General features: G+C 31.7%; 1 protein-coding gene across 2 annotated transcripts; it reads right to left on the bottom strand.

Annotated features, from left to right (window-relative positions):
- Window positions 1-236: 236 nt before the first annotated feature.
- LOC142535040 (fe(2+) transport protein 1-like) lies at window positions 237-1851 on the bottom strand. Of its 2 annotated transcripts, none has more exons than XM_075641667.1 (3): window positions 998-1851; window positions 763-912; window positions 237-667 (listed from the first exon to the last, which is right to left on the bottom strand). In XM_075641667.1, the coding sequence occupies exons 1-3, from the start codon at window positions 1607-1609 to the stop codon at window positions 362-364; spliced, it is 1068 nt and encodes a 355-aa protein (XP_075497782.1). In that variant the 5' UTR covers window positions 1610-1851; the 3' UTR covers window positions 237-361. The 2 variants fall into 2 exon arrangements, with proteins under 2 accessions (XP_075497782.1, XP_075497783.1); XM_075641668.1 differs by having other exon boundaries at window positions 273-667; window positions 792-912.
- Window positions 1852-13752: the final 11901 nt, after the last annotated feature.

Below are 13752 nucleotides of genomic sequence, written 5' to 3' on the forward strand. Positions count from 1 at the left end.
GAGTATTACTTTTTATTGTGAATATCGGTAGGGTTGACATGTATCACAGATAAAAATTCGTGAGACCATCTCACAAAAGACCTACTCTTACATCAAATGTGTTTGTTAAATTTCGTCTGCATTTATTTTTTCTAAATCAACAAACGTTTGTTAACATCATTCGATAGCTGCTAAACTATTAAAATTAACGGTATACATAATATACGGATCATGTTTTTTGTGTTCGTATATCCAAATTATATCACTCTCCCAGCATGTTAATATGTTCAGGAACAAATTTGCATACACGTAATAATATATCGTTCAAAACCTAAAGGAATGTGTAATCATCATTATTTATGGCCCCATGTTCGACAGATTTCTATGCCCATTTAGCCATAAGGGACATGCCTCCAGCGCCTAACAAAACAGCAACATATGCCCATGTTTGAAGCTTCATGCTCTTCTGCAACTTCACGCCCATGAAATCAGATGCCAACAAGTCAACCAATGCCATGTAGTTCAGCAATCCAGCCGAACACGCGTTCAGCAACCCCACCACGATTAGAGCCGTCGGGCTGTTTTCGCTGTAAACATTCGATAGTCCCAGCCCCATGGCGATTCCTAGTGGAGTTGTCCCCGAGAAAAACACCACCATTGTTGCTTTCATTCTCGACCCATATTCCGCCTACGCATTATTATGTTATAATATCAATCAGCTATAGTCGAGAACTTGAGATAGATCAAATAATGTTCAAGGGTTACAAGTGTTGATTAGATCACCTGGAGAATGCATCCACCTAGACCCATACCTTCGAAGAGTTGATGAAAGCATAGAGCAGCAACAAGGGGCCTGATTGTGCATGGGTTATCAGACGCCCCCATCGATAGCCCGATCACTACAGAATGCACAACGATTCCCAGTTCCAGAACCTGCGTTTTGTAGGGGGGAGAACCCCGAAGAAATTATCAAATCACATTCAATCAGCATACTTGGACGCTAGAGAGTTATGTTTACCTGTGCAACCACGCGATATCTCAGCAACTGTGATGCATTATCGCCATCGACTTTGAGTATGTCGTTTCCATGGCAGTGCCCAGGACCCTGAGATTCCAGTTCCTCATTTTTATTGTTTTCATCAACCGGCCTAGCTCCATTTCCTGAGAAATTATGCTTTCTGTAGTAACTCATGGCGTATGAATCCACCATCAGAGTCAATATAGCAGAAAGCATAGCCACGAATGTGGTGAAAGGGAACTTTCTCCATGGATTCTCTGGCAAACATTCTGATGTTAGGCAGTCGAATGAGTCCGGCATCACGTGCATGTACCCAGTGGCGAGTATTACTCCTGATGCGAATGCCTTAACCAGCACAAACAAATCCTTATCAGGTTGAAGAGCCGGGATCTTCCGAGAAAGGAATGGGAGGCAAACACCGATCATACTGGTGGCGAAAATTGCAGCGATGGCGACTAGTTTTAGAACCAACGCCTTCCCTTTGTCGCGGCATTCACCGGTCGGTCCTGAGCTGCATTCCAGCGGCGAATCTGCTGCGGCGGAAGCATGCGGCGAGAGCGATAGGAAGAGAAAGAATAATATTAACAGGAATTTTGTGGGAATTTCAGCCATTGATTGTTGTGGTAGGAGGATGGAGTGAAAATGTTGAGTCACGAGGACTGATTTATGGGCCTAGGATTTCTGTTAAATCTAAGATTTTGTGAATCGTGATTCTTGGATCAAAAGTCACTTTTGTCCTTATATAGAAGTGGAAATAATTGAGATTTCAAATCAAGAGTCAGGGTGTGTTGGGAGAAATGGCTTACTTTTTGTCGGCTTGCATTTGGCGGAGGGTGGCGTGTGTCCCACCTTATTTTAACCTCGTTAAGGTCAACTTAAGGAAGAAGATTTCGTTCGCCTATAATGACGTGTCACCCACGTGTAAATTCAAACTTTCATGCTGCCATGTCATCACATTTTTATATAACATAATGGGTTGATTTTATTACGTGTATTAATATATTATTCACTCGATTCCCGTCTATTAATTTGTTCGTTTTGTTTAAAAAAATTAAATTAATTTGATTGATTTAAAAATTTAAGAAAATAGTTCACGTTGTTATCATTTCTTAATAAAAAGATCAATGAATAAAAATGATCGTGGAATCATATTTAAACTAATGTAAATAAATATTAAATGTACATATTCGATTAAATAAATTTATCCATGTGTTTTCATTGTTCTGTGATTTTAATTTAAATGGGTTTTTTAATTTTTTTATTATAAATATTGTTGTCGTATTATAATTATCAGTGAATATATTTTTAAGAATTTGACTATTAGCGTGTTTTTTTATAAATATATATATAACGTAAAAAGTGGTTCAAGAGGGACAAAGTGATACAATTTTATACAAGGGGTAGAGTAAATATAGTTAAAATTTTAACAAATTTAATTAATTAATTATTCAAGAAAAGTAATTAAGGGTATATCGGTCATACATATAAAAAAATACTATACGTTGGTGTTCAGTACTGCGATAACACTCACCTAATTGATGTATAATTTTTACATGGTTTAGTCACGTTTAATAGAGTCGTCACTCAATGTTGAACACAGAGATATATACGGCTAGTAAACAATATATTAAAATTATATATATATGTGTGTGTGTGTGTGTGGTGTTACTCACATCCATGTCCACCAATGAGATGATACTTGCATATTGAACGTATAATTTTGATATATTTCATCATATTCAATAAATAAGTGACACCTAATTAACAGACATGAAAATAGACAGCATATCAAAACTATATATATAAACAAAAACTTGTGTGGGACGGTCTCATGGGTCGTATTTTGTGAGACATATCTCTTATTTGGATCATCCATGAATAAATATTATTTTTTATGCTAAGAGTATTATTTTATATTTTGAATATCGGTAGGATTGACCCGTCTCACAGATAAAGATTCGTAAAACCGTCAAACAATAGAATGATATATATATACTGAAATCCATCTACTACAGGCCAGTTATGAGGTTTTTTTTATTGAAACGGGGGCCATATTAGAATATGGGCTTCCAGCCTTAATAAATAAGATGGATCCCACGAGGGAGACTTTTGAAACCTTCGATCCGTCTAAATTCACACGTTCGACAATTAATGTGGCCACAGAAAATAGGTAAAAGGATATGATGCTTGGCCCGTTAAATTTGATACAATCGGAAAAATATATTTAATGCAATCAGGCTCTTGCATATATAATTGCAAGATTTATTATTATTATTTGTTTATTGGAAATTTCTGGCTGTAATTGTGGCTAATTGCAAAATACCACTTGTACCGTTATACGCACACACGAATTCTCGATAAATTGTTGGGTAAATTGGCGTCTGCCAAACACTTGCTTCGAGATGAAAAAATAAGCGCGCTACATAAATCCAATGTTGTACTTGGATCGATAAATATGATACGATGGATTTCAAATTCTTAATACTTGGATGGATAAAATCGAAGAGAATTTCAAATTCAATTCATATCAGATTGAGCAATTTAAGTGGTAATTGTGATGGATTTCACATACAGTATCGCAAGATCAGTGTAATGTGATCAAATGCAACCATCAAATATGTTCCTCCAAATCAAATCAAATGAGATTATGAAACTATACATGCACGAGTGCACTGCAGATGAGTGGTGGTGTCCATTAGACATTCTTTTCTTGGGAATATCTTTTTGCTCCATAAAGGAAAAATGTGTGTTTACATAACGTATAGTTTCGCTAATTGGTTCAAAGAAAGAAAAATAAAAACAAAGGTGATTCAATCCACTGATACAAATCAAGATTGGGTACTTATTCCAATGTCGTTGAACAGAAATTGGGGGAATCCACTGTGTGATTTTAGTATAAAATTGGATATTGTTCTTTTAAGGGAGAATGTGATGTTTGCACCAACCGAAAGAAAAGGTGGAAGATGATTTGGTTCCATCGGCAAAGTTGGCTTAAATCTTTCCTTATTTTTTAAAAAATAAACTTTTATGTTTGTTTATACTATATATTATTATAAAAGGAAAAGTCACTAAAAAAAACGGTCAACTTAGCGACGACTTTTGTAAAATTGTCGCTATTATAGCGACGAGTTTTGATAAACCGTAGCTATTAAAAACCGTCGCTTATCAAATTCGACGACGGTTTAATAAAAACCGTCGTTATAATAACGACGGTTTAAAGTCAACCGTCTCTATAACAGCGACGATTTTTTGAAAATCGTCGCTATAATTAACAACAGTTTTTATTAAACCGTCGCTTAATTTAATAAACGACGGTTTACTGAAACCTGTCGCTACAATAGCAACGGTCGAAAAGCAGACCGTAGCTATCATTAACGACGGTTTACTTAAACCGTCGCTAAAATTTAAAATAGCAACGGTTTAAAAAAACCGTCGTTACCTTTAGCGACGGTAAAAGTTAAACCGTCGCCTATTGAGATGAGTTCATTGTAAGTTTTGTTATATTAGACTTTTATTTCAATTACTTAATTAACATTCTAAATTATTGTTATAAAATTTTAATTTTACGTCATAATAACAACAAAACTAAACCGACTCTAAATAAAACTAAATTTTATTTCAATTGTTTTTCCAGATATTATTTAAAACTAAAATTTGGTTAATTTAATTTTAAATTTATTCTTATAAAAATTAACACATTTAGAAAAAAAAACAATTAGCGACGGTTTTGTTAAACCGTCGCTAATGGAAACAGTTTTAAAAATATAGATCGGCGACACTTTGACAAATACCGTCGCTATTAGCGACGATTATAACAAAATCTGTCGCTAATGGCGACGGGTTTTCATAAACCGTCGCTATGATTTCTATATATACCGAGGTTCGCACACATTTTCTTCAGCGATTATCGCCTTTCTCTGGTAGTGTCGACACTCTATCATTTTTTTCGCATGCAGTTTCGTTTTTTTTATTTGTACTAACATCTTTTCGTTTTCATTTCGTAGATTTGCTCGTTCGTGTGATCTTCCAGCGTTACGTGGATCTGCATACCTTCAAGCACATCAGATTTTTAAAGCGTTTTCTCTATTGAAAATTTAATATTTATGTATTATTTTTGCGTAGTAGTGTAGTTATGAATTTTAGTGTAATATGTTATTTAAGAAGTTTAGCGTAGTAGATAATTTATTTTTGCATAGTAGTTTAGTTATGAATTTTAGCGTTATTAATATGTTGTTTATAAATTTTATGCATGTTATTTATCAATTTTAGCGTAATATTATTAATAAATCATGCATGATTTTTTTTTAATTGTAACATTAATTTTATGTTAGAATTGTAGATACTTATTTAATTTTTCGTTGTATAGTTTTTTATAATATAATTTAATTAAATATAAATATTTAAGCACTTGTAGGCTTCAAAATATAATACATGAAATAGAAGTTGGATATATCGTATGTTGAAAAATAGGTTATTAAGTGGTGAATTTTGTGTTGGTGTTGAGACATTTGTAATAACAAAATTTTTGGGTTTGCAGTTTACATAATATGTCTGGACATCGGCCTCCTCCACCGCCTGATCAAAGGCTTGAGCTTACCATCTTCGATGGGATGTAAGTAAATTTTTTTTTAATCTTAAAATAATTGTTCGACAAAATTTCGTTCTACTTATTTAATATTTTTAGGAAAAAGATTACAATTACATGTATTCTTGGTTATAGATTTTACCCAGATAATAGCAGTGTATCGAGATACATATCGAGACAGTTCAAACTGCAGACATGTGATCCCGGCTGGTCGTGGAGGTATTTGACACCTGGTACTGGGAGAAGTTCTGTGTAGTAAGTCTTTATTAAAACAATCAATTTTTACAATAACATGTTTCAATTTTTATTAAACTATTAGTTGCATCAACTTTTGGTACTGATGACCAAATACATAAAAAATTCAAAAGTGAACTCATGGAGGGGTCGTCTGTTTTTATTTATACTTGAAGAATATGCAAAGCCATTAAACAAACTTCTCTTCCTACACTTGATATATTCTTGGAAACAAAGCTAACCAACAATCTTGCAAGTTCTACTTTTTCTTTATATTCCCACATGCACGATGTACTACTATACATAATACACTTTATGATTTTCGCGAGATAGGACATGAGAAAAATCATTGAAATGTTGAAAATTTCGAGTTTCTTTCTTTTTCTTCTTTTTTTTCGATAAGACGAGAGAGAGTAAAAAATAATAATAATAATTTACTATCATTTTCGCATGTTTTTACTTTTTAGAGAGGAAAAGAGAGAGTGACAAGATGAACTAGTCCCTCTTCGATATATATGAATGTCGAAGTTCAAATTGTGATCTATATTCAGCATATATACCCCATATGCCTGTGGAACTCCAACTGCTAAAAAAATGACAGGGTTTATTTATTTAATATTTTTTATTCATTTCCGTGAATTAAATTTTAAAACGACAAAAACTTATGTGAGATGGTCTCATGAGTCGTATTTTATAAGACGGATATCTTATTTGGGTCATCTACGAAAAAGTATTACTTTTTATACTAAGAGTATTACTTTTTATTGTGAATATTGATAGGGTTGACCCGTCTCACAGATAAAGATTCGTGAGACCGTCTCACAAAATATCTACTCTTTAAAAATAAAGATTGAGAAATTAAGACACGAATTTAAGGATGATGGGACTAAGATATGAAATGGTTGTCCCCGAAACACGATGACCAAAAAATTCTACGGTTTAAATCTTGAGCCACATTTCGAAATCAATCATGGAATAAGAAAACATTACATAAAAAAAAAAAACAACTAATACTTTAATTTTGTTTTAAAAGAGAAAAAAATATTTAAGAACAAATTCTATTTAAAATTTCATTATAAATAAATATTCTCTCCAAATAATATATATATATATTTGTAATATTCTTGGGCGAAAACAGTCAAAAGAGAAGTGAATTACTTTAGGTGACATTTGATTCCTTTTGGAGAACGGGCCCACGGCCCCTTGCAGTACAGAAACATGGGCCGAAATAATGGATTCTTCCTCTGGTCAATTCATGGGGCCCGTTAGTGGGAATACGTATAATAGTAGTACAATAAATGAGGTTTGGCTGTCAAAATCATTGGGCAGTGGGGATAATCTATGTATACTTTTTTTTTTTAATTTTAAATATTTATTATTAGGTTGGCATTTTGATAATGATCTTCTTGTACATCCTCTCATATCAATCGCTCAATTATTTTATCTTTTCTTTTGGAAATAATGAATCCAACAAATCGAGGATTGTTATGTTTATTCGATTATTCGAGATCAAATCAATTTTTCGAATTAAATCGGTTCGCCTGAACTCATTTTGAAGTTCGAGTCCGACCGGAAATATTGAATCCAACTAGTCTTGCTAGTTTTTTTCTCTTTAGTATAGATTTTTTTTAAAAAAAAAATTTAAAAAAAGAAAGAAAAAAGAAAAATCAACAATAAGAGATGGTTATTTATTGGGAAATTATTCAATTTTCTTTAGAAAATCTACATAGAAGGTTCTAGTTTGATTTCTTGATTTGATACAAATTTAGGAAGGGATGATTTTAATATTATTGAAAAAAATAAAGGAAAAGGAAGAGAAATACAAAATGAATAAGTCAACGAAAAATTTCGTCGGGGTCCAATTACTGAATCAAGTAGACAGAAAATGATGAGTGGGGACCGAGGAATTATTCTTGTCAAGTTTATTATTATTTATATAATTTTTGATAAAAATATAAAATTATTCCGAATTTGATATAGATAAATAATTGCGGGACCCACAATGCGCATTCCATTCAGCTCTCTTACAATAAAATATTTAATATCTTTCTATTAATTTTTTACTGAAACTTTGTCGTATAAGATTTCATATTTTCAATTATGTTATATAATTTATACGTTAAAGTTTTGATATGTTGAAGAATTTTTTTTAAAAATAATTTCAAGTATACATTTTAACCATCCAAACTTCATACACCATTGTAATTTATCTCCAACCATTTTAATTAGAAAAAACAAATGATTTTTCATTTTAAAATTAAAAACCCCTCGGTTCATCCTCCTTTTTTTCTACTATGGACAATGTACATCGCATGTGACAGAGAGTACTAAGACATAATTTAGTACACATGATAGGATAAACATGTGATATATATAATATAAGGATAAGTTAATGATAAATAAGATGTAAGATATTATATTTAATGTTTGGTATGATTTTAATAAGAGTGATTAAATTTATATATTAGATTGTAATGACAAAATTAACCTTATCATAATAAATTTTATAATTTCAAAGTTGTTGCTTGAATTCATATTTTTTATGTGTCCATGCACCGACAGTGCTTGCATTATTTATTTATTTTTACCTAATTTTATATATTATATAATATAATAATTGAACTATTGATTTTGTGAGTAAAGTCAAATATCAATTTTTAAGGTTAATCTAGTGATACTAATAATTTTATTTAGATTTATAAAAATCATTTATATAATTATCTCGAGTTCATTTATATAATTATCATATTATATAATATATAAAAATAAATAAAAATATTCATTTGATTTTAATTTCTACATACTAGCAGATATTTATAAAAATCATTTATATAATTATCATCTAGTGATATTAATTTAGAATTTGATTATATATTGAGGGCAATCAAGTCATTTGTTGTGTTTTTTATCATTAAATTAAAATTATCACATCTTATAAAAGGGATAATTTGTCATTATATAAAATTATTTATCACGGACCCATGATATTATCATGGACTTTCTAAAAAGGTACCAAACGTGAGATAAGAAGGATTATTTATCAATCCATCTCTTATCCAGTGTACCAAACTATTCCTAATAATCATAGGTTATTTCAATACTCGACCTCATGAGTTATTTTAATTGGTAGTCACACTCTAGGAATCTATGTACTAAGATCGAAAATTTTGAGTTCGAGTGTCGGTTAAAACGAAAGAAACTATTTCCAAGGATGCATGAGAAAATCCATGAGTGCACAAAACCGAAGATTGAGATAATTTACAGTGTCCCTCTAATTGTATATAATCAACCAGCATTATCAAAAGCATATACCAATATCGACTTAATTTCCTTGCCCGATTGCGACATTACGTAAAATAAGGGGCAACAAATAAAGCAACCCAAATATATTAAAGTTAAATTAGCCAACAAAAGAAATAAACTAAGATACGTGAGCTCAATAATTAAAAGAAGTCGCCAGCCACTAGGTTTTGACAAATCCAAATACCTCTTTCCACCACATTTCCTTATTTAAAAAGGCGACTTTTATTAATATTAGCGACGATAATATAATTTTCTAGTGTTATTGTTTCCAGAGGATGAGCTTTTTTATATAAAAAATAATAATAATAATCAAATCTTACGGTAAAAGATATTATATTTTCATATAATATAATAAAATAGTAAGGACAATTTTTTTTTCCAATTTTTTACAATAAATGATAATCGTGTCGTTACAATTTCATAAACTAAATTCTTAATAATAAAACCAACCTTTATCCACGTTTCCCTAACATATTTATAAGGAAATAGATAATCTAAAAGATATATTTTCATCGATTTCAACAAATATATTAAAATTATATATCTGTATGTGTATAGATAAGGTAATTCATATGCAAGGTTCGAGGAGAGATTCCCCAATTATGTCGTTTACATATGTCTATATATATATATATATAAAAGCAAAAATTTGTGTGAGACATGTCGTATTTCGTGAAACAGATATTTTATTTAGGTCATCTATGAATACTCGTCGTTTTGAACAATGTTCCTTTATCATTAGCATTTGAAAAGCAGGAAGAATCCAGAAAGGAGTTTGATGGAGAGATGGAAAGGAAATATGCGAATGCGAGACGAGGAAATTAATTCCCATGAAGAAAAGTTTAGACTTGTGGTGGCCGTCATAATTGTTTTTGGGAAAAGAAAAGCCACCAGAATTGAAGAAGAAACGGGTGGGTACAAGGGAAATTGTGAATTTTGCTTACATTTCTACTGACATTTTTGTCTTTATTGTTTCGGATAACACCATAAAGCAATTAATGCCCATTTCCCCCTCTTTATGCCAATTTTTGGTCATATTCGAGAATATATATTGGCAAAAGAGGTCCGGGAGATAATTATTGGATAGTAGAGTTTCTTTTTTTGTTTTAAAGGCCTTTTAAATGAAATTTTTGCATGATTTATATATATTTAAAAAAATTGCATAAAACCTTAGCAGATATGTTTGTGTCGTAAATTATTTTTAGCAAACGCTCCCTCCTAAAAGGAAAATGATTTTATTTCATTTTATATTTATTCATGTTTTATGATACCATATTCGTTTCTTCGGTCAAAATAGTTAATTTTTTTATATAGGTAATTTCGAGGAAATGAAAAGGGAGTTGATGTAAATTCATCAACAACCAGCCAGTGATGTTTTATGTGGTATTAAATGCAAACATAGCTCTTTAATTGTATCATAAATATTTATACAGAGTATTTTTTTATTGCCAAGTTATTGTATTTTATTGAAAATCCAAGAAGTACTTTGTTGTAATACGAATCAATCATGAATGAAAATACCTAATCTCCCACACAAATTGGGACGGCGAGGAAATAGCAAAAACGACGCATTTACCGATCGTCGAACATGTTTAAGGATAATGTTACTCTGAGAATTCAGAAAAAGTTTGATATATATAGCAATGGATCCTATAAAACTAAGGATCTCTTCCGATCATATACGTGAAACGAGAAGAGAATCTGATGTAACTTGATGAATACGTAGGTTACACACTTTAGTAGTCTTTAAGCCACTTTCAATTGCAAGAAGCTCGAAACACGTAATGGACTAAGGCTTATCGACATCCCGTCCAAAGATCACTGCCGGTGGGCCCTCGTGATTATTTATCACTTCTCCAATTGCATAGCAGTTAATACTCTTATTATAGGTTGCATTGACATCCAATCTAAGTTTATTTTCTGGTGGAGCAACATACGCCTCCGCGAATCTATATTTTGTCAACTTGTGATTTGGGTTTTATTGATTCTCAGACAAAGACAATCTTTATTTTAATTATATTTTATGATTTTATCAAATTATAACATTCACTTTATATGTATATCTATGCAATCCGCATAGATAAAATTATTGAATATACAATAAGTATCATCAATTCTATCTTGCAAAGTAAGATCATGAAACTCATTAGGTAAACGTATCGTATATTCTTAGTAGGTTTCTAGGCGATTCAACCATCTAAAATAATTATAAATGTTGCTTGAGCTTGAGACTATCTTTATGTGATGTAAACGTCACGTTTAAATGGTAAATGCATGAAGATGTCCATTCATGGAAACAAATGATCATTTGATTATGCACTGAACAACTCTCCCTTACACTTTCCAAGTGGTTTTCACTTATAAATTGGAATAAGCCGCGTTTATGGTTGTACACCATTAGCCATCTGACTCGGACAACGTGGAGGCTCTCGTATTAGCATACACTTTGATATGTCTACCGACTTTACTTAGAGTAATCAAGTGCCGAGATTGAGTGTAGTTTTGAAATACATATGAGCCAATACATTCTAGTTAGGGATGCAACGCTCGCCTACTAGTGAAGATATCGTATGTGATCTTCTAAGTTAATAGTACAATGAGTTTTTGACCAGAGCAAGACATATGCTTTAAGGAAATGTGTTTCATAGTTATACATATGATGTCATTATTATTACTCAAATATATATCATATCGTTATCGAATTCATTCGTAACTCTCGATATATCAACAATTGTAGATTTGATCAGAATATATGATTTTAAGAGACTGTACTGTATGTTAATTATAACTTAATGTTTTTGTAAGCACGATCAGTGATACCTAAAGATTCATGTGGCGATACTACTGGACATTTTTACTATGATCTGATATGTGTAATCAGACTCGAAATCTGATCCTCTTGATCAAATGATTGTTGAAAAGAACGAAACTAATAAAAATAAGCACGAATAACGAGCACATGTTGGGGACGGGGATATGATGAGTCAAAAAATTTTGTTCCATAGATATTATATTATGTACCGCTCTCGAACAAAATATTCGGATTTCCAGATAAAACAGCAAGAACCCAAAGAAATTGCACCAACTTTTCAGCTGCGTGTTGAGTTAGATACCGGTGATTCATGTATAAGGTATTGGTATACCGTAGAGAATAGAATTTTTTTTGTATATACATGGATGTAATTAGGTCGGATTTGATTTTTTCCTCCATAATTTTTCGGCTTTATTTAGTTAATTTATTACGAAGAGATGGTATCCATAAAGTATAATCCATCCGAAATCAAAATCGGATATGGTAGAAAATCATTGTAACAGAAAGAAAATCTGGTATATATCTATGGCACGCACTTCCTCTTTTAATAGTGTAAATTACTACGACAAACTTGTCCCAGTGCCCCCACATTCCTGAAATTTTCCGATACATACATATGAATTCATTGGTAATTGGAGTGCGTGACGTGGCTATCAGTTACCTGCCTCTAATAAATAAACCAAAACCCTACGCGACGCACATAAATGATAAATACATCAAACTATGCAATTGGATAAATACTATTTTACCACCAATATTTATGAAACGGTACAAACAAAAAAAAAAACAACGGACAAAATATTGCAGTGTCAAGTTTTTAGGTGGCCTAATCTAACTCTACCTTATTTAAAATATTGTGACGCTAGTATTTTTGGTTTTACATATTTATTGATTTTGTTGTCTCAATCTTGTCAAATTTTAATTTACTCGTTTCTCTTTTGATTGTCTCTGATTTTCTATTAATGAATAGGTCTCTTGTGAGACGATTTCACAAATTTTTATGTATGAGACGAGTCTATCCTACCGATATTAACAATAAAAAGTAATACTCTTAGCATAAAAAGTAATATTTTTTCATGGATGACCCAAATAAGAAATTCTTTTGTCGAAATATTATCCGTATGACAGTCTTACACCAAGTTTTTGTCTTCTATTAAATCGATAAAAACCAAGTATTTGACAGATATTAAAACCACTGCGCATCGTGAATTTTGTGTAAGCTGGCACCCGAATTCTTTAACGAGTGAAGGGTGGGTTCATGCTCCCAAAGAATTAAAAAAATACTACCAAAACAATGAAACTTTATCAGCATTCTTGACGTATCACCAACTGTGCAGTACTCCCCAGTCCAAGCAAATCAATAATATCAGAAATAAATGAATACAGGGGCAGATTGAGGCCACCTTGTTTGATTTTTATTGTATACGACATGGCTTAATTAATGAGCACAAACGCTCATGCTTCGTAATGAAATTTAACCAGACAATCAAAAGAATAGGGACCATGAGAAATTTAATTTTCTTTCAATTTCAAAGAAAAGTAGAGAAATTTGTTTGACGCAAAAGTTGACCGTGTGGCACTGACCATTAAAAGGATTGGAAGTGGGATTGTGGGAACCCAACAACAATTTACTGTTAATCTACTGTAAAAAGAAAAAGTCATGTCTAAAGGTTTATAAAGAAAAAAGAGTGGCAGAATATTGTATACCAGGAAGCTACCCAAATTTTTTTCCCAAGTGACGAGAAACTAAAGTTATCTGTTAAAAGAAACTAAACTGGAAATGGAATTAACTGGGAAATTAAAATTAAAATTCGAACAAGG

Source organism: Primulina tabacum, chromosome 2 (genome assembly GCF_025594145.1).
Source record: "Primulina tabacum isolate GXHZ01 chromosome 2, ASM2559414v2, whole genome shotgun sequence".
NCBI classification, from domain to species: Eukaryota; Viridiplantae; Streptophyta; class Magnoliopsida; order Lamiales; family Gesneriaceae; genus Primulina; species Primulina tabacum.

What these genes read in the sequence shown, in the direction of transcription:
- LOC142535040 (XM_075641667.1), bottom strand. Translation starts at nt 1,609, where the DNA reads ATGGCTGAAATTCCCACAAAATTCCTGTTAATATTATTCTTTCTCTTC. An exon ending in GATATCGCGTGGTTGCACAG is followed by an intron (nt 913 to 997) that starts GTAAACATAACT and finishes TACAAAACGCAG; the next exon opens with GTTCTGGAACTGGGAATCGT. An exon ending in TAGGTGGATGCATTCTCCAG is followed by an intron (nt 668 to 762) that starts GTGATCTAATCA and finishes AATAATGCGTAG; the next exon opens with GCGGAATATGGGTCGAGAAT.